Below are 27,923 nucleotides of genomic sequence, written 5' to 3' on the forward strand. Positions count from 1 at the left end.
TACAATATCAACCTTAGGTTGTTTGATATTACCTAGTTGTGTATGTGTTTCATATGATTTGCTCCTTCTACATTCAAAGCTCAACTAATGTGGATGACACAATGGTTTTTTAACTGCTTTACTCTTTGTTGCTAAGTTCAGATTGCCGAGCATGTCTTTTCCTTTTCAATTGATAAAAACCTCATGTTATACTAAACACAGTATTGCCACAATTCCTTATACAGAAAGGTTTTAAATCTGATTTAGAGCATACAGAGCTTTTCTCACTTTTTTTTTAAATGTTTTAGGCAACAACGGGGTGTATTTTGTACCTTAATAAAAATATGCTAATGTTCTCCCAGTTTGTTAAACCATCAGAATTGCAAAGATGAGAACGCTACGGCTGTAGTTACTCACAGTTTCCTAAATAAATAATACCACAAAGCATGCTCCTTGTATACTCTATTGCAGGCGTCACTGTGTTCACGTTGGCTAAGCATTATCGGTAGCAGCGGTCTTCTCCTGTTCTGTCCTGAGAGCTGCTTGGCACACAAATGGCTGAGGTGGCAACAGTGAAACCTCCTTGATCTCTGTGGTGCTGCTTGCACTTCTCCTACCCTGTCAGCCCAGGCTAGCACTGTGCGGAGGCTGCTCTGCCCGAATGCTATCAGGTACAGCCTGGGGCTGCACTACTTGTAGCTGTGTGCTCTGCCGCACGTCTCAGCCTCATCACATCCTTCGCAATGAACAGAACTGTAAACGTGGATGGGGCGCCGTGACAGTAGTGCTTCTCTTTTACAGTTGAAAATTCCCTTACCATGTGGAAACGTATAGTTCTGAAAGACCGTAAGAGCAAGAGAGAAAAAACTCAGGGAAGTCTAAGTATAGATGTGTACTTATACCGATGTTCCTAAAAGCTGTAAAGATGAAGATATTTAGCAAATATGCTTGCGCTGCCTCTATGCAGAGTTCTTCTAAGGTGCAGTCCAAGATACCACAGACCATAGAAGACCACGCAGAAACTCCCTAAAGCAAAGATTGTGAAACATCCTGCTTGTAGCAACACGTTTCTTGAGCAAATCTTCAGCCCTCAAAACAGTCACCTTTGCAAGATGTGCTCTACTGTCTTGTGGATGTAGCTAACTTTATTCACTGACTGCTGGTTTCTGTTCAGGTAGGCATGCAGAATCATAGAATGGTTTGGGTTGGAAGCGACCTTAATGATCATCCAGCTCCAACCCCCCCGCCGTGGGCAGGGACACCTTCCACTAGACCAGGTTGCTCAAAGCCCCATCCAACCTGGCCTTGAACACTGCCAGGGATGGGGCATCCACATCCTCTCTGGGCAACCTCTTCCCATGCCTCACCACCCTCACAGTATTTCTTCCTAGTATCTAATCTAAAACTGCCCTCTTTCAATTTAAAACTGTTACCCCTAGTCCCATCACTACACTCCCTGTTAAAGAGTCCCTCTCCAGGTTTCTTGTAGGCCCCCTTTACATACTGGAAGGCTGCTATAAGGTCTCTCCAGAGCCTTCTCTTCTCCAGGCTGAACAACCTCAACTCTCCCAGCCTGTCCTCATAGGGGAGGTGCTCCAGCCCTCTGATCATCTTCATGGCCCTTCTCTGGACCCACTTGAGCAGGTCCGTGTCCTTCTTATGTTGGGGGCCCCAGAGCTGAAGGCAGTACTCCAGGTGGGGTCTCACGAGAGTGGAGTAGAGGGGGAGAACCACCTCCCTTGACCTGCTGGCCAGGATATGGTTGCCCTGCATAAAGCAGTAACAGCTCTGGCTCTGACAGCCTGGTCTGTGGCTATGTGTACTGGCTATCAAAACCCACAGACTCAATATTGGTGTTCCTGCACAGATTTTCCCGTCCCTCATCTCCTTTACTGGTCCTCCCGTGTCCCACAGGCTATAAACTGCCTATTTCTCTTTCTCCCCAAGGGTGTAACTAGCTTGCCATCTCCCTGTTGCGTCCTATTAACATCCCTTCTAGTCTGCAGGAAACAATGACCTCTACTTCAAAAATGATGTGATATGTATCTAATTCAACTCTGAGCAACTCACTTCAACCTGTATTTGACCTTGAATTTTTTGTTTCGTTTGAAGAATAGAATTCTATTTCTACTGAAGAAGGATATTTTATGTACTTGAAATCCTGTCTCCTTTTGCCAGCCATCCTAACTGGTCTAATAAAAGGTGTGACCTCTTCCTATAAACCTTGTCTCCCTTGTCTAATGTTTGCAGAAAGCCACTCTCAGGGTTTGGTAGGGTTGAAACAATCCCCAACAGCAGAGGTTATGCGAGACATTGGTACTGCCCAAGATGGACCTCTTCATTCTTCTTGTACGTCTTTTGTGTAAAATCCAAGTCTTCTCAAGAAACATGAAAAATTTGGGACTGGCCGCCATTTTTTGCTACCTGGGTTTCTGGATTTGCATAAACTTAATTTACTTAATTACAGGCCTGTCCAACCACCCACGCATCCCATGCCTGTTTCTGGTTGATGAAGAGAGAGACCTTTGCTCATTGCATGTGTGGCATGCAGAGACTTCTGTATCACCATTTCTCTTCACTCACAGGGAAGACAGCACAGGACTTCATAGCTCCCTCTCTCTCCTCTGTAGTGTCAGGCTTTGAAAATGTAGCAATTTTTTTTTTAATTGCACACATGAATAACGAATGATCACTTTCTCTAAAATTTCTTGGAATATTTATTGGAGCGTTGCACTAACACATTGGTGTTTGAAAATGAAATTCTCATAAATCATCTTTGAATTTTGAGCCCTATTGACTGCAAGAGATGTGCATGTAACGCCATGAATTTCTCAGGCCACATAAATACTTAGGTGAAAGCAGAATTTGCTGGGACAGGGAAGGAGGCTTATTCTGTTATTCTCTACTGCTCATAAAGGAACCGCACTGTAGCCAGCATGAAAAATAAACTGACAGTTGTTTCTGAAGTTGAGAAGCAACTCCACAGAGTACTTACAATTTCTGTAAGAAAACCAAAAAAACCAAAAAAACCTTTCACCCTTTCCTTGTGACTCTTTGGAAAGGTAGTTCTAGTTACATCTCCCCTAAAGAGGATGCTTGAATTTGTTGCTGTGAGAGCAACGCTATCCAGGTTTTTGCTGTTGAGTAAAACTCCAGCAGAAAGTGAGTTACAGCTCCAGCTGCGCTCGGCTTCAGCAGCTTATTAAACTATAAACGTGCTGCAAACCTACTAAATATTCCTAAAATAACCTCACCTTGGCAACTAACGCTACTAATTTCCCTAAGGAAATGACAGACCTATTTCTTCCTGCGGCAGCGAGCCCGCAGAGGGGCATTTTCAACCTCTTTTAAAAAGCGATCGAAAAGGTTCGTTCACCAGCGGGCGGGCACGGGCCAGCGCCGCGCATGAAGCCAAACTCCCCAGGCACTCGCCACCCCCCTCGGTTCACGCTTCCGAGCCCGGCTCTGCGGGCCCCACGGGACCTGCCCGTGGCACGGGGCGCCCCTCGGGCACGGGGCGGCGGGGGGACGCGGCACCGACCCCGGGCAGGGCCGGCGGCGCCCGCCCGCTCCTTCTTCCCGCTGCCGGCGCTGCGAGGCGGGCGAGCCGACGGCTGCGCAGAGCGGCCTGCCCGCCTCCAAGATGGCGGCGGCGGCGGCGGGAGCGCCGGGGAAGTCCCGCCCCGCGGCCCCCCCGTACGCTAAAAGCGGGCGGAGGCCGCGGGAGCGCCGCAACATGGCGGCGTCTGGCAGCGGCGGCGGTAGCAGCCGGGCGGATAACGGCTACGGCAGCCAGCAGCCGCGGCGGAGGAAGGGCCCGGGCGCCCTGGCCACGGCCTACCTCGTTATCTACAACGTGGTGATGACGGCGGGGTAAGGGCGGCGTGCGGGGCCGCCGGGCGCGGCCGCTCGCGGCGGGTCTGCCCTGGCAGGGGCGCCTCGCCCGGGCTCCCCTCGGCGTCCCGCGGCCCGCTCGGCGCCCCGCCCGCCTCCGGGGGCAGGGGCCGCCGCCGGCCGCCGTGCGGGGGAAACTTTCCCTTCACCGGCCGCCCTCCGCCTGGCCGGGCGGGCAGGGGGACGCCGCCACCGCCGCCTCTCACGGTCTCTCTGCCCGCGGTGGCGGCGGCGCGTCGGGCTCCCCCCCCCCATCCCCGGGCGCCGCGGGGCTCGGCGGAGCCCGTCCCGCCGTCGGAGGCGGCGCGCTCCGAGCGGCGGCGGGTGGGGGGGCTCCGCTCGGACGGGCTGCGGCCGTGCGGGTGCGGGCACGCGTGTCCGTGGGTGTGCGGCCCCGGCGGGTGTCGCGGGGCCGGGAGAGGAGTTCCTCCGCGCCGCCCGGGGATCGGGCGGGTCACGCCCGAGGACGCCGTTCCCCGTGTCCCTCGTGCTACCGGGTGCCTCACGCTTTCGATAACGCTAAAAAGCCCACCGCCACGACCCGCCCTCTCCTGCTGCTTCTCACGCCGGAGAGGGCTCTCTTCTCCGCGTACGTAAAGCTGCTTTGCTCGCTTGCTCGTTTCTCTCCGTGGTGCGCCGTGCTACGGCGATAACCCGGGGCCGGTCAGGGCCGGGGGCCGAGCCCCTCTGCGGCGTGTCCTCTGCCCCGCGCCCCTTCCAGAACGAATTAGGCGGGACAGCACAAGCGCGTGTTCTCTGGGAGCTGCTGGGTTTTATGATTGACGCCTTAATTTGCTCGGCAACTGTTTTCTCACCCAGGTGATTGCGTAGATCGCTGTCCTCGCCTCGCCGCCTCTGTGGTGTGTGCTCCAGCACTTTTTAGTAGAGAGGTGAACGTAAATGCAGGGAATTTATCCATAGCTGTAGTTAAGAAGGCAAAGCTGTTATCCGTCAAAGCCCTGCGAGATTTCCCCGTAAGCCCTTCAGCTGCTACGTACTTCAGTTGAAGTTGAAAGCTGCCGCTTACTACGCGTGAACTCCTGGGCCTGCTTGATGCTCCGCTCTTGCCCTGTGTAGCAAAATGGAGACTTGGGCTGGTTGGTGCGTGCTCGGGTGTGTTCTTGGGCGCAGAAATAAAAATAGCGATAACTGGGGACTCTGAAATTAAGATAAAGGAGGGGTTTGGTTTTTGGTTTGTTTTTTGTTTTTTGTTTTTTTTTTCTGTAAGAGACTGTAGAGTCTTCCTGGAATCCAGATAAAAATAAAACCATCTTTTGAAAGATTGAGGCTGTTTGGGTGGGAGGAGAAAAGAGCCTTTAAAATGGATCCCAAAGGAGCCTGTGTCCCACTAGATAAACCTTGGCGGGTGAGGAGTCAAGCAAACAGACTAGTCTTGCTATTTCTGGGGAAGATTACTATAGAATTAACATAGATACGATATATTTCAGTAAGGCAGTTGGGCGTGGTGATTCTTGTCTTAGCTGGTGCTCTTTCAGCTTATAAGATCATTACACTTACGTGGAACAAAGGTAGCTGGGAGGGGAGAGCTCAGTTCTTGTAAGGTGCTCGTTACACCCATTACCCAGTAGGCATGCTACCGTGAAACAGAACTGCTAAGCAGGTTTATGCTTCCATGTGATATTTGCAGGGTATTTCACTCACGAGGGGAATGATAATTACCTGCTGGTTTGATAAAAATGAATCTCTTGTTTCAGAAATACTTAATTATTTGAGCAATACAACAGAGTACAGGCAGTCAGGAGGTCTCTTCAGTTTGTGGTGTCCCTGCACGATGTTAGGAAGTTAACCTCTCTGAGCTCTTTTTAGAAGTAAAAGCGTTTGCCTGCTCGCTGAGCTGCTCGTATTTAATTCACTCACATTTATAAAAGATCTCAAAAACCTGAAAGAGAAATTGCAGTATAAATGGAAAGTTTCTTTAGAGGTCCTGAGGGTTTTTATCATGGTAGGGCAAGTTCCTAAGCGTATGAAATTTCTGTTTCCTCAGAAGAAAAAATTAAAACCAAGTGTTAGAAACTCAGAAATAAATAGCATAAATGTGGCTTTAGCTTCCTGTTGTCATGTAAATCTTGATCATGACACTACCTGTTTTCCTGATTTATACCAAACTTCCTAGAAAATTCCAGTCTTGGGTGGGATGTGGTTTACGGTGCTTTAACATAAGTTGCTTTTTTCTGGGCGTGTTTGTGATTAGATGATTTCTGCATTTTGGAGAGCTACAGTAGGAGTCCTGTGATCAGGGTTCATATCTCTGCGTTGTCACTCACTGCCATTCTTTTGGGGTTGGTTGTTGAGGGCTCTGACTGATAACTTGTCTTCAAATGGATGAGGATTTTGTGTTTCCCCTGGACACTGCTGAAATTCCACAGTATACAACATTGAGCTTAGGAAAAAAAACCTCATTAGTTATTTTCCTCTTTTTGAAAGACTTCATAATAAGGTAGTTTTTCAGGAGTTGGTTGGCAGAAGCCCAGTTGTTCATATGGGAAGATTGATACACAGCTGGTGGCAGTAATTGGTTACTGGCCCTGTGTCAGAGTGCTCAGACTTAGTTTCTCAGACAGCACTGCCGTGGAAAAGGAATTGTGAAAAGAAAACACCAAAAATTTGAAGGTGCCTACATGATGAAGTGATGCTGTAAAAACACATGGGATTTTAAAAAAAAATGCTTTTAAGTGGGTTTTTTGGTTTTGCTTTACAAAAAGGTGGCTTTTAAACTGAAGTACACAACAGCTTTGTTGTGCAATAAACAGGTAGTAGAGTAAATGTCTTAAGATCATAGTTGCCTTGGCTATTAGCTTTATTTAAAATGGATCAAGTAACAATTGAAAAATCTCAGCATAATTACTGTATTTACTTTGCATTTATTTTGACTTAGATAAAGAAAACATACTGATTCTAAAAATAATAGAGCTTATTTCTAATTTTATACTGTAGTCAATGTAGTATATGCATTCCTAGTAATACAATGGATTTTGCAAGAGCAAAACAGTAGGAAAAGTATACACACCTGTGGATCCCTAAATGAAGCTGCGTACACCTACCATTTGTGTACACTTACCATATGTTTGGGGCCTTTTCTTTCAGAAAAGGGACCAACATGATGCAACAGGGAATAACTAGTCCTGGAGTTGGTTCTCCACTGTACTTGCTCAGGTGTCTTGACCATGGTTCAAAGTATTAAGCTGTAGAAATCATTGCATCTTTCTTCTCTTGCATTCAGTCAAACTGTTACTTTCCCGTCACAGCGTGAAGTCATGTAGTCATGCCTGACCTGGCATAGGAAGCTCATTCTGGAGGCATAGATGCAGCATAGAAATTATTTCCTAAAAGCTGCGGTTGACTGAAATCACTGAATAATGGGGGGATGAGAAGGGAGGGCATGCTGTGTTAGACTTGAGTGTAAATGTTTGATAAGCTGCTTTAAAATGTGATTATGTTTCTTATTTTTAGTAAAGCGTCGTAACTGACTAGTACCTCTGGGTAGAAGTAGCTGGTGGTGGTATATACAATGGATTTCAAAAGGATTTCACTCAAGAAGGTAGATCTTAATGTAATAGCTTTTGAATTTGCAAGGGTTTGTGTTATCAGTGTTGAGCAAAGAGTATTCTGGGTTATGAGTTTCATTGTCCACATCTTCAGTGGCTGGTTATTGACAGTCAAAGTACACTTCTCCCTTTTCAGGTGCATTCGCTGCGTAGCTTTGCTGTAGTCTCTTGCATAAATGATGCAGAACCTCAGTATACTTTGCATAAGAAAACACCTTTTTATAATTTGTAAGACAAATAATGGGAATTAAATGAAGGATCTGAGCATGAAGCTTGCTTATCAAGTCTGAGCAACTGAAAGGAAAAAAACTAAATTGTGTGTATGCAGTATTCATTTTCCTTAGTTTGGATTAATCAAAGAGTGTAAGAGTCTAGCTAAAAGTTTACATGCATGACAGTGGTAATTTAATAAAATGTAACTCCAGCTGGTACTTTAGGTGGACTTCAGTATCTAGGTCAGAGAAAGCTGGAAAAACTAACTTACAGCTTAGCTTCCATATGACAGTCATGCCTTTTGCTGCCCTTTTAAACTTCTCACCGTGTTTCTTTTTCCATTGATCTTCCTCACTTTCACCTACTCCTATTCCATTTTCTCTAGTCATAGAGGGTGAAGAACAATTTAAGAATCACAGAAGCAGGACAGAGGTACTGGTACTAAAAGCTTCAACACAAACTAGGCACAGCTTTTAAGTTTGTACTGATTAATACTTTGATCTGTATTAAATGCTTTTTGAAGGACAGTAAATGGAATGGAAAGTACGGTCTTGCTGGAGTCAGTGATCCGGCAGGGAGAGTGGAGGTGAGCAAGGGGCTGGAGCTCCTCTGGGAGCCATGTGCTTCACCAAATGCTCAGTTAAGGTGAGAACAGTTTGCAGGCACAACCAAGAACTGGTATCTTGTGCAACCTGAGAAATGCTCAGCTGAGCAAAGTTTCTCAACAAACACAGAAGATTAGGAAAAATAGAGGAACCTGACAGATAGGAACAGGATGGTGTCAACCTGCTCTGATTTACTCTTCTAAAAAAGAAGCAGTCAGTGTTGCAAGGGAGAGTCATTAATACTACAGCACCTACTGGTTTATTCTACAGTGAAGTCCAAGTAAGAAATTGGATTCTTTCTTTGTAAACAGGAATTACCTGGCAAATGTTTGTCTTTTGGTTTCACAAGGCAGCTTTAACTGAAATAACTTGTCGCTACTGAGAAAAGGGAGGGCTTGTTCCTCATTCCCCATTTCTCTTCCCCACTCCTACTGCTTTTCTTTGGTGCTCATCTTCTGAGGAGTCCAGGCAGAAATGAAATAGCTTTTTTTCAGTCATACAAACGATGTTACAAACACAAACTTGGATGCCAGAGTTGCGTATTATTGAAAAATCTGAACTTCACAGTGTATTTCAAACAATTATTACATTTGGAACAATATTTGTATATACTTTATAATACCTAATGCGGTACTTGTAAGCACCTAATATGCTGTAAATTAAAGGAATTTCTTCATCTTCCCTATTACAAAACCACAGCTGCAGATTTTTTCTGAAGAGTGAAAAGCTGTCGCATAGTTAGGGGACTTTCTACGTGTCTACACACACTTCCACTGAGGTGCATTATTGTTAGCAGAGACACTTGGTGACTTAGCACAAGCTTTGTAACAGCACTTCTGGGTTTGGAACGAGGTGGAGGTAAAGTAGTGTGGCATTGGGAGTAGCTGACGGCAAGACAGCCAGGATGAACGTGTCAGTGAAAAGTTTGCAAGCTGCTGGTAAGGATTCCCACTTCATGTTTTCCAACCCCTTCTCGCCATGTTTGCCACAAGCAATTGGAAACTAAAGTTAACTACAGATGCTCATTTCAAATGAAAAAGTGCTTGACCAGGGTGTACCCACCTTAGTTTTGTGGCTTGTCCTAGACTTCACTGAAGAATTTCTGACATTGTGGGCAAACACTGACTCTGGACAGCTCTGGTAGTGAAAGATAGACCAAGATTGGAGGAAGAATTTTTAGGACTGCTTCCTAAATTACTTGAGGGGAAAATCAGCAGGGTTGATAGATCACATTGTTTGTAGTATAGTTGCAGGTATATAGGCACTACTTGTATAGGCCTAGATGTGTTTGTTGCTTTAAAAGGAAAGCTGGGACAGGAATGGCCATTGCTGCCTGCAAGGCTTTAGCAGGCTCCGTTTTCTTGCAGTTACTTACCCATAACTGTTTCTCATAAAATAAATGCTAGCAATTAAGCTGAATGGTCTGCCATAAAGTCTAAGGGCTTACTTTGAACTGAAACATTAAAATCAGTGCCTTCTCAGTCATAATTGTTCATCATACTTTTTTAAGTTATGGTATGGTAAGAGATGTTTGACTAGCAGTAAATGTTTTTCTGCTTAAACTAAACAAAATGTGATGCCAGTCTTATTTAAAATGTCATTAATACCTTCCATAACTAAATTAAATACAGCTCACTGAAAAATAAACTTAGACATTAAAGACATTGGTATCATGTTGGTGCCAAAATCTTTGGTGCATAATCTTTAACTTTGATAAATTTGCAGAGAATCCAGATATTTGATGTTTTCAGTGTTGCAGTGGGTAGGCAAAAAGTTAATATCTTTCAGGACATTTATATGCCTGTTGCTTTCTCAGATAAGGTATTAAGGATTTCTTTGTATTTATGCTCTGCTTAATGTCTCCTTATCTTAGACTTTTTTCTCTCTTTCAGGTGGCTTGTTATTGCAGTTGGTCTAGTTCGAGCATACCTGGCTAAAGGTAGCTACCATAGCCTTTACTATTCAATAGAAAAGCCCCTGAAATTCTTCCAAACTGGAGCTTTGCTTGAGGTAGGTGTAGTCTTCTTCCCTAGCGTTACAAATATTTGCATGAGTGTTTTGTTTAGGAGAATTAAGGCAGCCTTTGTTGAACAGTGCTTTCTAGGTACCTGTTTTTTCATTAGCATTTATAGAGTGATTTGAAGGTAAACCTAAGAAATATGCCTCACACAAATGCTGGACTTTTCCTTTTAGCAAGTGGTGAGGGAGCTTACTGTCTGCTATTTAGCTTGGGCAGCAGAGCTAAATATTAAACTTAATCTTCGAAATACAAATATTGAATCTTAAGCTCTTGTGATAGAACTAAACGTGTTTCTGAACTGCTTCATTTGAAATGTTAGTGATTTGATTTTTTTCTTTTTGTTCTAGATTCTGCACTGTGCATTTGGTAAGCTTGCAAATTTTCAGTTTTATTATTTTTATAGAAGACTGCAATTTTAGCAATATATTAGCGTGAAAAATGTTATGGTCTATGAATTGCCAGATTTAATTCTTGCATAACTCGCTACTTCCTGCTTGAAGTACATTCCAATTTTTTACTAAATAATTTGACAAGTTAAATCCCAAAAAGGAAAATAGTATAACAGGTTTTCAATTACTTGACATTTTATTTTTATCTAGATCCGTCCAGTGCTACAAATCTTAGAGCAGTTTATAAATGTTTTATAGGAGATCATTACTCTCCATCTCTACACCCTATAATCTTCTGTACCAAGCTGTCTTTCCTCCAAAAGAATATTTCTATCTGGAAGTAATTTAAAGTCCAATAAAAATAACATTTCAAGCACTAGAACTTTGCCCACATCCATAGAGCATAGATACACCTTGTAAAATTAGGAAGGGGTAACCATTCTTTATCCCAGATTTGGCTGGGCTTTAATGGAACAGTTTGGGAGAGTACAAATTACTTAAGACTTGACTCAGCAATTCTTGTTAGCCAGTACTGTGAGGCTTGTTCGTTAGCTTGGTAGCAGGAACTCAACTGTGTCTATGTGGCTTGGGATCAGTAGCAGTGTCGTGGTTCAGTCAACCTGAAGAGCCTAATGTCTTGAGTGACAGGATTGCATCTTGTCAGGTTTGTTAAGTCGTCATGAGTAGTGAACAGTTTGGCCTCAGTATTTGGATGTTTTGTTCATAGAATAGATGATGTGTGGCAATCTCTGCAAGATCAAAGCCAATTTGCTATAAAAGGGAGCAGTGCGTGTCTGCACACCTTTGCTTAACTCTGATTTTTCTAAACAATCCAGTCTTCACAAAAAGACAGTCGTGTTCAAGTAGTTGGTCTTGTGATTTTAAATATAAGTGTTTGAGCTTCTATCTGAATGTTGGCTAGCTACTTTTTTGAAGAGTAAGATGGTATTAAGGTTCCTTAAGTGGCAGCTACAAACCTGCTATTTTTCAAGTATCGTACAAACAATCTACATACTGGAGGGTGTATTGGATTGTAGGTTCATATTGAATTCCTGTGCAAAGGATATATATGTTTTTTTAATAACCAAATATGGTAGTTGGAAAACTTAAAATCATATACATAAATTTGTCGGCAGAGGGCAGTCTAATACTGTGTTTGATAAAGTAGTTCTGACCTTCCTGAATAATTCAGTTACTCTGAAAACATTATCTTATAAAGGGCAGTTTGTAGGCTGTGCACAGATCATGCCAAGAAATGAATGATCATATACTCCTCAAATTAATGTGAAGGCTTCTCAGAGTAACCTGTATGTATCATATAGTTGCCTGTGCTGTGAAGGCAGTCCTTCCAATACTGTTTTATTTTACTAAATCTCAATTACCATTTTTTACCAGAATAAGCCATACCTACTTCTCATGTCAAAAATTAATAATAAAATATGAAATTTTTGAAGTCTTATTTAAAAAATGGCAAGAAGGAAGAGTTAAATCTCAAAACACTGGGCAAAAAAACTTGCAGATAAAATGCTATTTTACCATCCTAAACCTATAATGCTCTACTGTTTTCTTAAGCTAAACCTGTGTGCAGATGCCAATGTTTACTAGTATTAAATCTAAAAAAGTGTAAAGAATTTAATTGGATTCTTTTCCTCACACTTTCGAGTATATGTCCACAGAAATCAATGAATAGCAGGAGAGAGTCCTGTGTTTCACCTTCCAGGCTGGTGCAGAAGAGCAAACAAGATAACTGTAGTGGCCTGTCTGTGTGCAAAGCTAATAATCCTGGCTCAGCTGATTTGAGGTGTGGATCCACTTAGCCTATGTTCTCCTAGGTTGCAGGATTTAATATTAGTGAGCCATTAGTGGAATGTTGCAACATTTTACACCATAATTCTATCTTTCTGCTTTCCCTTACAAAAGTTTTTTATAAAAAAACCTACTTATTTTATTATAACTGCCCATGCATTTTTTTTTTCTCAATGGCAGCATTTGTCACCTAAATAAAGTGAAGGGTTTTTCCACAGCTGGATACACTCCTGCTGTCTGCTGTAGTCCTACTGACTCTGGTAGAAGTTTCTATGCAAGGAGAAACAGGAAATTTGCAGCTCTATAACTAGAGCTGTAATTCTCTGTCAGTAGGGGAGCTTATCTGTGACAGATGGCTGTGTGTATCAGCATAACTTTTCTCTCCACATCTTTTCAGTGGAATCTGAAATGTTAGCATCTGTGAGGCAAGTTCTTCAAAATACGAAGATGGATAGGGGAATGTCTCTATCAAGCATGGTTGAGAACAGAACTTGGGCATGTGGCAAAGATCTAAAAAATGAAGGAGGAGAGCTCTGCATGAAGAGGGGAGGTAACGTGTAGCCCAGAGACCAAGAGGAGAGACTGAAGGGCAGGCAAATGGGAAAGTGAACATGTAATTCCTTGGCTTGTGTATCAGACGGAAGCCAAGTGTATGAATGGCATTGATAGCATGGAAGAGCTTCTGCCTGGAGGAGTTTGGTATGGAAAGAGGTGATAGGAGACACCAAAATGTAAAAGCAATAGTAGTACAGAGAGTTTGTGAAGGGAATGGAGAAAAGCAAGAAGGTTTTGGTGAGTACAGGCCCAGCCTACAGAATCACTACGGTACCAGCCTTCCTACTATTGCGGTGCTTACTGATAACCATCTGGCAAGCCAAAGGCAGCACTGGTTGACTTTGCTTTAGCCTGCTCAGTTAGGAGGGACATGAGGGCTCCACCTGTAAGCTATGTGTACAGCCTGTTCTCAGTCAGGAACTCCCTGGGAGAGAGGAAGCACTTGTTGGGAGTTAGAGGATTTCCTGCTGGAGGTGGGAGGCTTAGTCCGGGATCTGGAAAAGGTCTGAGCATGGCTTACTTGCTGCTTGGTTCTGGACCCGAGCCCTCTGTCAAGCACTGCTCTAGCATGTGCAGTATTGTATAAGTGGTGACAGATGTTTTTGAAAATACCAAGTTTAAAATTGACTGTTGGGTATCTTTTCAGAGCAATGAGTAAATAAGTAGAGGGAAGTAAAGTTTACATAAATCGTAGCTGGTGAGTCACTTATTTTGATCTCCTGTTTTTGGCATAGATTGGCATTGTCTTGGCTATAATGAAAAACCTTGTTTGTCTCACTAGTGAGATAATCTTAGATGGTTCCTGCACAGTCTTTTTGGCTTATTTATAGATTCCTTTGCAAGAACATTAGGCTATCTTGCTTAGGAAAGGATGATCTAAATTGTATAAAAGAAAAGGTCTGTTATATCATAGGAGTGAGAATTTGTCGTGCTTTAACCCCAGCCAGCAACTAAGCACCACGCAGCCGCTCACTCCCTCCCTCCCCCCCCCCCCCCATCCAGTGGGATGGGGGAGAAAATCGGGAAAAGAAGTAAAACTCCTGGGTTGAGATAAGAATGGTTTAATAGAACAGAAAAGAAGAGACTAATAATGATAACACTAATAAAATGACAACAGTAGTAATAAAAGGATTGGAATGTACAAATGATGCGCAGGGCAGTTGCTCACCACCCGCCGACTGACACCCAGCCAGTCCCCAAGCGGCAATTCCCTGCCCCCCCCTTCCCAGTTCCTAAACTAGATGGGACGTCCCATGGTATGGAATACACTGTTGGCCAGTTTGGGTCAGGTGCCCTGGCTGGGCATGAGAAGCTGAAAAATCCTTGACTCTAGTCTAAACACTACTGAGCAACAACTGAAAACATCAGTGTTATCAACATTCTTCACATACTGAACTCAAAACATAGCACTGTACCAGCTACTAGGAAGACAGTTAACTACATCCCAGCTGAAACCAGGACAGAGTTTAATGAGTACAGATTGTGGGGTTTTTTAGCACCCCCTTTTGTGTTGTCTGAGTAACAGACAACAATTCTGCCCCGAGGTTTGACAACAGAAATTAGATTATGAACAATATGTGATAAAACTGAAGAGCACTGCGTGTGTAGGATTTTTCCCTCTTTTTACACTGAAAGAAGACTAACATAATGGTGGTGTGACTGAAAATAATTCTGATTAAACTTGCTTTTGGCTTTTCTTATTCTTTCTTCCTCTTTGGTCTTTACATCTTTCTGAGGCTGTTGTGTTGCTTGCTGTGATTTGCATTAGTTTTAGAAGCACTTTTTAGTGTATTTTAGGAGGTGCAACTGCTGTTGCATTTGTCTTCATCATGCTATTGGAAGAAAAGAAAACTTTGTGCTGTGAACTTCAGAAGTTTTGTGTAATATTGCAGTCTAAAACCATTCCTGTGCTTTCAGGCCTGGGTGTGTAGGATCCTTTTAGTGGTAGTTTAATCAGCACCTCAGAACTTGCTTAGAAGAAACAGTGAAATCTGCGTCCTTGAGAAAATCTTGAAATTGTTTCTGTACCTACCAATGCATCAGCTATTTCTTGGGTTTTGTTTTGTTTTTTTAAAAAGTTGTATTCCCAGGAAGGAATTACAAACTTTGATCTAGCCCATGTTCTGATAGATACAGTGTTTCTTCAAAGTAGTTATACTTTTTACTTGCTGTTTTGGGGCATATACTGTGCAAAAAATCTTTATTTTTTTACTTTTTAAATCACAGTAATGAAGAGTATCTTGGACATTTTAATCAAACAAGGTTTATTTGAAAGACTGTATCCTAAAAGCTATTTGGTTAAAGTTATTTCATCTTACTCAGCTGTTTTGTATGTTAAGGAATGCTGTGATTGCAACAAGACCAATTATTTTTATTTGCATTTTGATGCATAAAGTCTTGTCAGGGGATTGCATTGCATTAGGCTCTATAAACACACCACAGGACAGACTTCGTACTCTCAAATTAAAAAAATGAAATGCTTTTCTTCCAAAAATTTCAAATAACTGGACTTTGGCTTAGCTGTGTTTTATTTTCCCCACCTCCCACCCCGACAGTCAGGAATATTTACTAATTGCAAAATATCTTCCAGGCATTGTTCCCTCTTCTGTTGTTCTGACTGCTTTCCAAGTGATGTCAAGGGTTTTCCTGACGTGGGCAGTAACACATAGTGTGAAAGAGGTAAGTTAAGCTACAAAATAGATAGAAAAACTAATGACCCAGGCCGAAAAGCAAGTGTTGATCGCTGTCTTATTTTCCTTAAAATGACTTGTGTTTGTTTATGCAAATTTGTGGATCAAAAGAAATAAAAATAAATCCGATGTCATCTTTTCTTGACAATCAAATAGGCTGAGGTCTGATTCTCTCGCTGTAAGACATCTAGCTCCTGAAATTGTTTTGCAGTCCTTGCTTTAATGTTGAAGAGGTTCCAGTGTGTAATATGGAACCTGGAATTTGGGACAGCATTCTAGTATTGATCTCACTAGTGCCATAATTAATAGCCAAATCTCCTCACTGCCCCCCTCTTTCATACACAGTTTGCTTTCTTTACCATGGCATGTGGAAGCTCCCCCTCAACTGTTTGTGCACAGCAATGCCTGGATGTTCTCTGTTACCACTCTACAGTATAATCTTCCCTCTGTCCTTCACTCATTTTCCTTACATTCAAGCGTAGGTGGGTTTGGGGCCTGTGTGTTTTTTTCTCATTGCATACCACACCAAATATTGCTGTATTTTATACAAATCTCTGCAGAATCTTTTGGAAGCAGTCTTATTTGAAAATTATTCCTGATAGCTATTTTAAAATCTGAACATGCTTTAATTGATACAGATCATGCTGACCGACTCTTTCATGTCATCTGAATACCTTGTAGTAGCCCAGATATGCCACATCTGTGCTGTTACTTTAGCCAACCAATCTTACTGGTTTTCTTCTCATTAAAGAAAGAAATTAGTCTTGATGCCAGTGTCAGCATGGCTGCCTGAAATAAGTAATCTAGTGTTGTTATATGCATAAGATCTTTTGTGACTTGACATGGAGAATGTCTTAAGGAGGTTGTTTCATTACCAAGTCTTCAGGGAAGCTGCTTTCTCTTCCTTACTCCAAACCTGTTATCAGAGCATCCATCCACATGTAGAGTAACATAAGTCACTGTAGTTCTTAGTAATTAACAGCCCTGTCTGATATTATGATGCTTGTTCATGTGGAGCCTTAGTTTCATGCTATTTAAGGTGGAAGAATGTTATTTTTTTCTCAGTAAACTCAAAATCTTGTAAATACTTATCTTCTGATGGATTTCACTTTTGGGGGCAAATAAATGTACTCCAGTCTCTGTTAATTTGCTGGAGATAAATACTAGATTTTGAACAACAACAACAAAAAAGCCGTAATCCCAAGACATTAGCTTTTAGATAAATGTAGAAAATATTTTTAAAGAAAAATGCCTGTAGTTTTGCGTTTTACCTGTATAGTGTTGAGGTACCTGGTGTTTCATAAAGAACAGTGATAATCTGTTTTTATGAATTGCCTCCTGGTTTTGAAGTAAGCCAAATATTAAAGGTTGGAATGCATGGATTAGAATTATTCCATGTGTTGTCTATTAGACATCAAAGGGAAGCCTGTAAAATGGTTGTGGGTTAGGTTTTTTGAAACTTATGCCCACATTCTCACCAGAGAAAAACAGCAAAATGGGAGAAAATGAGCAACAAATTCAGCCTAACATTCAGTTTTTAACAAGGGTTTTTTTAACAAGTATTCTTTCAACAATATTGCGTGCAGGTTTTTTCTTCACATTTGTGTGGTCTTTTGGTTAAAGTATTGCAAGAGACTCTATTATGTGTTACTTTTTTAATGTCTTAGAAAGTGGGCATAAGAATGGTAAGGATGAGGAATCCTGTGGTGAATTTTTCACCTGTGACTTAGAGCAAATAAATCAAATGAAGAGGCTGTATTCTGACCCCTCCCCTTCCCCCCAGCCAGAGAGCATGCAGCCTCACCTGGGGAGATGTACTGAAAGTGTCACGAGTGTTCTACTTTTTCTAAAGGGCTGTCTGCACAAGTGAGCTCCATGGTGAAGTCCAGGATTAAATTCTCACACAGCTTTATGGAACTTGTAAGCTATGCAGTTGCATGATGAGGTTCTTGTAAAATAAAATGCAGTTTTCCTCTTTAACTTTTTAAGTGAGACTTGTTCAGTATCTTGCTTTTCCAGACTGTTTTCATATATAATATATAGTTAAAAGAAGAAACATCTGTATTGCATCCCTCCTTTCTGTCAGAATACACTTCTAGATATGTGATGTGATTTGAAGCATGCTTCTTGCCACTAACATGTTTGTGCTTTTTGTTGAATTTAGTGCTGATGTGTTGTTAAATTCAATTTGAAAGTATTTATAATAAATGTTAAAGCATGGCAAATGTTAAAGCACTGCACACTTCTTTGGGTAGCAATGAGATTCCCTTTACCTCCACCATATGAGTATCTGTTAGCTTAGTGGAGGAAGGCCTGGCATGTAATAGAGTACTTGTAATCATTTTGTCATTACATCAGAAAGAAGTCAGTTTGGTGAATTTTACCGTTTCTCCTACAAAGGAGGGAAGAGAATGAGCAGACTGGTGTGAAGGACTTTAAGAAAGTAGGCATAGGAGAACAGAAGGTGCCCTTTGGTTCAAAGTTGTCTTTTTGAATTTGTGTAAACAATGAGATCGTCTGGTGACGTCATGGTGGGCCTTCGTAGAGTTCTGTTCCAATAGATAATTCTGCACCCAGTTCTGTTGTGTAATTAAAAAATGGTGTTAGCAGTGATTTAATGCTTATCCACTTGGGTTCAGTTACAGATAAGTTGCAGATAAATATAGTTCAGAAGAACCTTTCTAGAACACAGTCGAAAGCGGTGATGTGAAGATGGCATGTACAGAATATTGAGCTGGTAATTAAGACTGTAGTATCAGCAGGGGTGAATTGGCATCTTCCATCAGTAGTAAAGCATACTTAAAGAGGGAAGAGCATCCTAATTTATGATATCTAAGACTAAGTTGTAGTAAAAGAAGTCCATGCTGGAAAGTTCAGAACTCTAAATGGGTGAGTGCAGTTGAAAAGCTTAATTCATCACTGCTTTACATCTATGTAAAATTTGAGTAATACTGTATAACACAAATGTCTGTCAGGCCCATTGTGCCTACTGTGAAGCTTCCTTTTTTCTCTCTTTTTTTTTTTACATTAATGTACCAGAGAACCAGCGCTCTGGAGGGAGACATGCTGTTTCATCATTACAGTTGCATAGTGCTGCTGGTGTTACTCTTCTGCACTGGATTTCTTAATTAGGTGTTCAGCTGAAACTTTCTGCAAATAATTTGTCAAACTGTTACTCTTAACATGGAGAAATCCTAGAGGATTTTCCTTTTCATGTGCAAGCAGAACAGGAAAAACCTCTCAGGCTTTATTTTGTCAATTCCCAATTCTTATCTTTGCAACTTAAAAGGCTATGGATTCTCTTACATTTTAACAAACATTGTCTGCTATTCATAGTATGGAAGATAAGCTAAAATATATTCAGGACCCTCCTTGATTATAAATCAGTTTGAAACACATGCCAAAAAATTATGCCTGTGGTATGATTGGCTCTTATTAAGGCAGTTGGACAAATAAGTTGTAAATAAAGTCTAAAATGTGCTTTGACTTTGTCTAACACCTCCTTCAAAGACTGGTATGAAAAAGTACAGGAAGAGAAACAGAGTTCTGAGGGCAACATTGGGCTTTAGTGGTTTACTAGGAGTCTGCTGTTTATTGGCTGTACTATCTTCCTTATCCTCAGCTTGGAAGAGGAATGATACAAATGCATCATTATCAGTGCCTAAATGAGTAAGACTCGAGAGACTGTTTTGTAAATCAGTTCCCGGGGGTTTGATAACGTGCATCTCAGACTTCTTTATTTGAAGTATTGAAAAATTGTCAGTCCTCGAAGAGATGTTCTAATAGTGACAGACTTCTGACAGGTCTGTTAGTGTGTAAGAAACATACTTTTTAATGATGAGCTCTGTAGTGTAGTTAAAATATGATGACAAAATGCACAGGAGCCTTCTTTTCCTTACTGCACAGAATGGAACTATTTGAAAACTGTATAGGTCACTCTTGTATGAAAACTACCACCAATTTCCAGTATTCGTTCTTTCTTAAATAGGGACACAAGCTATAAAGGCACAATCATTGATTCTTTAAGTGACCTTACCAGGGTTATGTGTGTGTGTTTTATAAAGGTATGAACTGTTTTAATAACTTCTAAACACAGTTCTAATGTTAAAGTAGATGGGAAAGGCTAGACCTGTGAAGACAGTGTTACAGAAGTCCTGTGATAGAACTGCCAGATTTCTACTTCTGCATGTATCATTCACTGTTAGCTTCACAGTTTCTTGTCCTTGGGTGCTACTTCAAGCTACAAATTTTTATTTGTTGGTTTTACTGATTTCCATAGGTAGGGAAAGAAGTGGGGTTTCAAAGTACAGGTTGAAGTCTGTGACACATAGGTTTAGGTGAACTCACGAAGCTGCTACTCCTAATTTGACCAGAAGATGCAGCTCTGGAGTGCTTGTGAAGCATGTTGCTCCTTGGGAACAGCATCATCTGTGAAGTGCTGTTAACTTTTCTGGGTTGGGAGCTAAGTCTTGCTTATAAAGAGACCCCAAACAGGATTAGCATCCTGTAGCAATGTAAAAATAGATTTGATCTCTTCTCTGAAAATCTTCAATAAGTTTTGGATTTTGTTCTTTTATGGTGTTGTAAAGGAGATTAATATATAAGCAAATTATCAGAGTTTCATGTAGAAAAAGGACAAGGTTTATTTGCTGCAAAATGCAATGAAAGTGACTTGAAATGCTATACACAGCAGAATATAGATTAACAGCAGCTCTACATTCCAGGATATCCCAAGATTTCTATATAAATCTTTCTGGGTTTTGTAGTCTGTAACAGAAAGCTTTTTATGGGTAATCCTCCTGAGTGTTTTTACACACAAATATAGTATCAGTCCCCTCCTATTAAAAGGTTTCTGATTGGCCATACATTTTTTTGTTCCTTTTTTCATTTGTACATGTACTTTGCCCAAGATGAATAGAGTGTACCACCCACACCTACTGACTTCCTTTTCCCTTTTTTCAAGAGTTGGAGGAAAAAAGAAAATGCGGGCCCCTGTGGTTGAGCTCTTTTTGTTCCCATGGCCCACTGAATTTGGGCTTAAGGTACTCACACAGCTGAGAATTCTGCTGAAGGGAAGGGAAGGAATGGGAGGGCTGCATAAAAATCATGCTTGTGCTCTCATGAGTTTGTAGTGCAGGTATGCGACCCCGTCTACTACTTCATCACTGTTATTCCATCTGAAACTTAAACCTCATAATTATGGTCCCAAATCTAATAATTCATTTAAAAATACATGCTTTTGAAGATTAACCTTCAAAATATGAAGGGAGTAAAAGCTGGTTCAGTGAAGTGTGTCTGAAATAAAAGCTTTAAGAGGTGTAAAGCAGTGAAACATAATAATGCCATGAGTGTGACATTAGAGGAACTATGCTGGATGCAATATGCAGAAAAAGGAGCAAAGAACAGTGAAGTAGGTAGTTGTCAAACTTGCCTGAGGTGAGACAATCTGAGCTTCTGTTTCTTCTCTCCTCCCAGCCTGTGTGTTGGTGTTAGCGGTTTTGCTACTGCTCAAAATTAGGACCCAGTTTCTCATCTGTAGAAAGAGAAAAACAGTGCTTCTACTCAGAAGTAGAACGAACTAGGATCATAATATAAATTCTAAACCAGATATAAAGTGTTAGACTAATGTGTTAGCATCCTTCCTGCTTGCTGCACTAGGAGGCAATCACAGGACTGAAATAGAAGCTGGTACTATATAGGAATGGAAGAGTTATGAGTTGTTCTCAGCATTTGAGCGTTTTCTTGTATTGATTTACCTTGCACAGAATGGGAGATCTTAAGTTACCTGATAACCAAGCAGAGCTATTCTTAAGCAGCTAGGAAAAATATGGAGCATGATAAGAAGGGGGTTTTACTGTGTTATTAATGTTGCTTTTAAGCTCATTCTTGGAGTCTGTTCTCTAAAATGATGCAGTAAAGCAACCTGTGGGAATTGATTTCTTTGATGTTTTCTTGGGTCTGGTGAGTTACTGAGTTACTAGTAACACTTGAATTCATACTGAGCTTTTTTTTCTTTCTTACAGGTACAAACTGAAGATAGTGTCCTGTTGTTTGTGGTGGCCTGGACAATCACTGAGATAATCCGTTATTCTTTTTATACTTTTAGCTTGTTAAACCATCTCCCTTATCTCATCAAATGGGCCAGGTAGGTGGCATAATAGAAATCATAGCCTTAAAGCACTGATTTGACAGGGATATTTATATTGTGAAATAGTTGCAGTACAAAAAATTAGATTCCACCTTAAGGTAATTGCCCTGTTTGTAAATGTGACTCCCTAGCTTCTTTCCATCAGATTTCTGGGTTAAAAAAATCTATTGCATTGTAAGCTGAAAAAGTAGTTTGTCAGAACTCAGTCCCATTTACAAAGTGATTGTGTTTGTCAGAAACTGACATTTAACAATAAGGAGTAACAGAGTATGTGGAGGGGTGGAGGAGAATAGTTTTAAGGATAGTTTTTAGACTCTTAAAGGTAATATTTAAATAATTCAAACTGATTGCCGATTTGAATACTTATCTTGCAATAACGTTCATACCTTGCTATGCTCTAATCAAATAAGAGCTAAGGGAAATAAATACTGAGTTGAGAATTTAAAATTTGAATATCCATAGTAGCATTTAAAAAATACTTTGTCAGAGTTTGTCATACCTTTTAATCTTTTCTGTAAATGTTTTGTTCTAGGTACACTTTGTTTATAATATTGTATCCAATGGGAGTCTCAGGTGAATTACTCACAATATATGCTGCATTACCCTTCGTCAGGCAGTCTGGCTTGTATTCCATTAGTTTACCTAACAAGTACAATTTTTCTTTTGACTACTATACATTCCTGATCCTGGTTATGATCTCTTACATTCCAAGTAAGTATGAGTTTGTTAGGTTTTTTTATATTAAAAGCTGTAACAGAAAAAGATAATAATTGTGGGATTAACACACATATAACTAATTTTGCAAAATTTATTTTGAAGATTATCTAAAGAAAAAAGTTGGAGTTAAAACTGCAGGGATTGCTTTCTACCAACACCTGCAAAACAGTAATATATGGTTTTTTGTCTTACAATTGGAATATCAAATAGCTGTGGTACTTCCTGGCAAATGTTGACATCTTCATATATTCCCCCCCCCTTACAGACTTTTAGGAGAACAAAGTTCAAAACAGCTTCTTAAAATTCAGTTCTTTACCAAGCATACGAACACTGCTTTTGCATTAGTAGGTAGGGAACCATTTCTGTTGAATTAACTTCAGCTGACATAATCTCTGGTTGATGTTTCTATAAATGGAGTGAAGATTTGGCTTTGCTGGTTTGAAATGGGAAATAGAAACACGGAAGCCTTTAGCAAATTTAAATGTGCAGATAAAGTCTAACATGCAGAATAATGTAGTGATGATGTTGCTGCTGTTAGCTATTTCTGTAGCTGTCTTTATATGAACCTTGTTTGTGCAGAATGGTAAACCATATTCAAAGATATAAATTTCAGTAGTGTGCCTGTCTCTATAACAAGCGTTTACACTTTCAGTGAACCATCTTGACATCAAGGTTCATAAGTTTTTCCAGCTGTTCTTAAAAAAAGCCTCCCATTTCATGCATTTTTTTCTACTTGTCCCTCTCCTCCAAAAATTGTGATGTTACTAACTCCAAGCAGCCAGAATAGTATCTTTTGTTTTAGTCAAAATAACCACGAGTATTAATTACTTCTTGTGCAGTAGCTAGATTGCAGGGGACGGGCCATGTGGGAGCGAACCCACATTGTACCCAAGTAACAATTTTAGCCCCCTTTCTCCATTAAAATTGCTATCTCTTAAATGAGGTGTTTTCTGTGATCCATTAGCATTTGCTGGATGTGTAACTTGAATTTTTAAATAACTTTAAATTTTTTTTTTTTTTAATTATTATTGAGAATTGGTATTTTAACTCTGAGAACCAACTGTTTGGACTCATGCAGTCTTAGGTGTCTTTTTACATGAAGGTGTTCCTGTCTTATTCCTGAAATACAAGAAAAATAATGTTAATTTCAGTCATTGGTTACACCATAGTTCAGTTATTCGTTCATAAAAGCTACCTATGCAGGAGTTAAGCCTTCTGAACCCACTGAAGATCTTGGAAATTTTGTGAATGTTCATATCACAAGGAAAGCAAGCTTTGAAAACTGTTGTTAAAAATTGAGGGGTTTATGTTCTTGATAGTTGCATCTTACCATTTACCTCACTTTAAGTCTCTAATTGAGTACTTGTCTGTCAAAATTGACATCTTTCTAGAAAAGATGTCATTAAATTCTTTGCATGTAATGAATCCCCATTATGTAAACTTCTAATGGAGAAACCATGTGGGTCTGTATTCTGTTATGTCTCCGGACAGCTGTATTCACTCTTTAACTCTGGTGGAGTGAATCAGGATAGGGAGGAAACAGGAGTGAAATACAGGGTAAAGAAAGCCAAAAGAAAAAATGTTGACCTGCAAAAAAAAATTTAGTACACAAATTAAATAGACTTTGGCCTATGTTTATGATGAACAGTTTGCATGTGTAACATATAATTTAGGCTGATGCTGACCTAGTTTAATTTTCATATGGTTCACAAAGGTTCAGTGTCTCATGGCAATTTTAGCTTTTGCTGTTTATTTATGTTTTCCATCCCCTGCTTTGTTGTTCTGCAAACATTCTGTGTAATGTCTTAGAAATAGGAGGAGAAAAAGCTTTGCATGGAGGATAGAGAGAAGAGATGAAAGAGGCAGCGGTTTGTATAAAGTTCTTTAGATCCTGAAAAAGTGACACTAGAATTACAAGAAATGAAACAAATCTGGAAATGGCATTCTTTCGGAAGGACTTTTTCCTTCATGCAGTGTATTTTCTTTCTATCATGTGTGCAGTTCAGGAAACTTGTCATCCTGCTTGTACATGCAGAGTTAAATAAAGCATTTTGCATTTAATTACAAATGTCATTGCTCTAGGAAAAAAAATAGTACCGAAGCCTGAGGACCATATCACTTATTCTCTTGAAAGAATAAAAGGCAATAGATGACTTGAGCAGAAAGTGAATAAGCATGTTTTCTTTTAATAGAGAATTGGTGACCTTGAGCATGTGACTGTGCATCTTACATTGATGTGTAAGCCTCACTTTATATTTTCTTTACTTAAGTCTGTTTTCTCTTCAGTCTTTCCTCAGCTGTATTTTCATATGCTACATCAGAGGCGAAAGGTACTTTCCCACACTGAAGAACACAAGAAGTCGGAGTAATTCCAACTCTTTTTCAGAACTTTTCAAACATCAAAATGCTGCAGATTTTCAATACCCAGCACATTTATAAAGAATATACCAAGATAAAATAAGTCAGAGGTAAAAGACCAATAACTTAGCAAGAATAACCAATAAATCTGATTTCATGGAAATTCCACAATGTAAAACATTGAAATAATTTTCAGCTTGCAGTGCTTCAGAAAACTTTTAAACTTTATACGGCTTGGCAGTTAGCCTTTTCCTTTTTCTTAAATGATGTGCTAAATGGTTTTCATTTATTACTAAATGCCTGAAGGTTGCAGTATGAGTGATGAAGTTGTACCCACTAAATGCTTGAATTGGGGTTATATTACTGATACGTCTTTTTTTTAAGTGCTTGACTGCATGCCAGAAACTGTATGTATTGCTGTGAAAGCAAACAATATGCTCTGGAATACTTTAGGATTTTGTCAGGCTCCAGTGGAGAATGTAATCCAGCCAAAGTGTTTGAGTTGAAAAAGGTAGGTTGTGTATTTAAAAGATGATGGGAACAAGAACAGGAAACCAATTATGGGAAATTAGGGGAATGTGGTTCTTTAGGAATTTAAGCAGTAAGGTGTCTGACCAGAGTCTGTTCTCTGAAGATCTTGTTTAAGCTGATTACTCAAATGCTAATGTTAATTCAGAGGCTGTAATGCTTATCTGAAACATTAAAACTCCTCTAAGTACTGCATCCTGGATACTTTTTTAAACATAAAAAAATAATACTAACTGTAATATTTCTAGTGATCTCAGTAATGAATCTAAACAATGTAAGGAGGCAGGTCACCCAGAAACAGGTGCAGTTCTCCCTTTTTTACTTTAAACTATCATCTCTAATCACTGTCCACTATCTCAGTGGTACTCATCTTTCAGTGTTGAGGACTATTTGGTCTACTGTGGAATCATTTGAGGGCCTTGTTCCTCAACCCAACTTTTCTCAAGTGACTAATGTGTGTCACTCTGGCACATCCAAGCAGGCAGTTCCAGGCACTCAGGTTCTGAAGTGTTGCAAAGTCCTAAGCTCCTTCTTTGAAAGCAGATTATCTCATGTGTTACATGCTGCTTTTGCAGATTGGACAAGCCCTCCCTCATCTGCTCTTTTGAAAGAGCAGAAGACGACAGAAAGTTAAATTTTCCTAGATGCTTTCTCTGGGTTTTCAGGCTAAGCCTTCCGTCAGGAAGGTAGAACAGAAAATGAAAGAACTGAGAAAACCTTGTGTCAAGGCAGAGAGCACTAATGCTGTGTGAGCAGTGCCCCAAGTTCTGAACAAACTGTTGATTGGGGGCAGAGGATGGGGAATAGAAGGGACAAAGGGAGCAGGGAAATGAACAAATACCCAAGCAAAGGCAGTGTACGTTATGGCCTTTGCTCTGTTAGGGATTGCTAGTCAAATAGTCCTATCTTCACCCAGTCAGAGCCACTAGACAACAACACAGGGGCTTCTCAGGCTTCCCTCTTGAAACATCATGATTTAGTGCATAAATGAGGTGTGACCACTACCATGGTCCCTGCAATACTAGTCTTGTGCTGTGCCTGCCAGCACCTCCCCCTGGATATGGCCCATATCTGTGTCCCAGTTACTTGTGCTTGACACATTGCAGCTCTCCCTAAACATAGCCAGTAAGTGCTAAGGACACGGGCTCTCTGTTCTAGCACTTGGGGAGAGCTGGATTTACAATTATTTTGGTTTATGTTTGTCAGAGCTGTATTTAAAAAAAAAAAAAAAAAACAAAAAAAAACCCCCAAAACAAACCAAAAAAACCTTGGGATTTTTCAGTAATTTTCTTTGGCTCCATCAAAAAGTCTGACTGAATTTTCCTAGCGCTCAGTAATACATGTAACACCTTTCCTGTTCAACACAAGCAGGACTATTGTAAGCAGGGAGAGGGTAGGAGATAATAATGATCTTTGCTTCTATTTTAAACCTTTTGGAGACAGTTATTGGCTGTAATTAAAAACGCTATGGCCTTATACAACCTCAGAGTGGTTTTGCATTCAAAGATGCAACAATTTTAATTTATTCTCCATTAGAGTATGTGGTGCTTTGTTGTAGTGATCTGAGAAATGTTTCATTATACTGAACTCATTGTTTGAAAGTGTAAACTTCCACCTCTGAATGAAACATCTCCTTTTGCATATACTTGCTATCAAAGGAGTTAGTGTCAGTGTTTCTAAAGGATGTCATCTAAAGGATCTAATTTCCTGATGTACTCAGGTTACTGGATACTGTCGATGCTCAGCTCCTAACTTTTCTTGATTTGATTTCTGTGCCCAAATAAAAGATTTGTTTACACATCTGTTGGTCCAATTTGGAGAATCAAAATGGCTGTGTAATATTCCTGTATGAAACAAACTCATAGCTCTGTTGATGGGAAAGATGTACAGATCTGTATTAGACAGCATTGGCACTATGGGAAAGCAGAAAGATGCCAGTAGGGAGAAAGCTTGTACAACAAACATCTTTACTGAATAAGCTTTAGTATGGAATATTTACTTTAATTGAAAATACTAATTTACCACACAAATAAACTACAGCCTTTTAAAAGAAAATGGAGTTACTCTTCCTTTTAAAAGAAAAAAATTGCTTTGATAGTAAGAAATCTTATTAGCAAAGTTGATTTAAAAATTATATTCTGAAGTATGAACATGCAGTTAGTATGTACAAGAATTACAGCACTTCAGCCTGCAGTGCTCTTTCAAGGTTAGCTTCCATGGAAATCATTGGAAAGTGATCTTGAGTAAGAACTGTAGTGCAATGCCCTAATACTGTTTGGGTTTTTCCCTAATACTGACTTTGGTCACATGTGTGGGTTTTTTCCTCCTCATAAAACAAGGAACAAATTTCCCCTTGTCAGTCACCGAAATTGTAATGTGGTTTATGTGACCTTTATAATAGAAGCTTTGATTAGTACTCTTTGTCGCTAGATCTAGAAGGGTTTTTTTTCCCACA

General features: G+C 40.4%; 1 protein-coding gene across 3 annotated transcripts; it reads left to right on the forward strand.

Annotated features, from left to right (window-relative positions):
• Positions 1–3,661: 3,661 nt before the first annotated feature.
• HACD2 (3-hydroxyacyl-CoA dehydratase 2) lies at positions 3,662–27,523 on the forward strand. Of its 3 annotated transcripts, none has more exons than XM_069780955.1 (7): positions 3,662–3,852; positions 10,150–10,267; positions 10,625–10,643; positions 15,618–15,706; positions 21,741–21,862; positions 22,398–22,576; positions 24,869–27,523. In XM_069780955.1, the coding sequence occupies exons 1-7, from the start codon at positions 3,716–3,718 to the stop codon at positions 24,949–24,951; spliced, it is 747 nt and encodes a 248-aa protein (XP_069637056.1). In that variant the 5' UTR covers positions 3,662–3,715; the 3' UTR covers positions 24,952–27,523. The 3 variants fall into 3 exon arrangements, with proteins under 3 accessions (XP_069637056.1, XP_069637058.1, XP_069637057.1); XM_069780956.1 differs by lacking the exon at positions 3,662–3,852 and adding an exon at positions 7,409–7,432; XM_069780957.1 differs by lacking the exons at positions 10,150–10,267; positions 10,625–10,643 and having other exon boundaries at positions 3,704–3,852.
• The last annotated feature ends 400 nt before the right edge of the window (positions 27,524–27,923 follow it).

Source organism: Haliaeetus albicilla, chromosome 4, assembly GCF_947461875.1.
Source record: "Haliaeetus albicilla chromosome 4, bHalAlb1.1, whole genome shotgun sequence".
In the NCBI taxonomy this organism is placed as follows: domain Eukaryota; kingdom Metazoa; phylum Chordata; class Aves; order Accipitriformes; family Accipitridae; genus Haliaeetus; species Haliaeetus albicilla.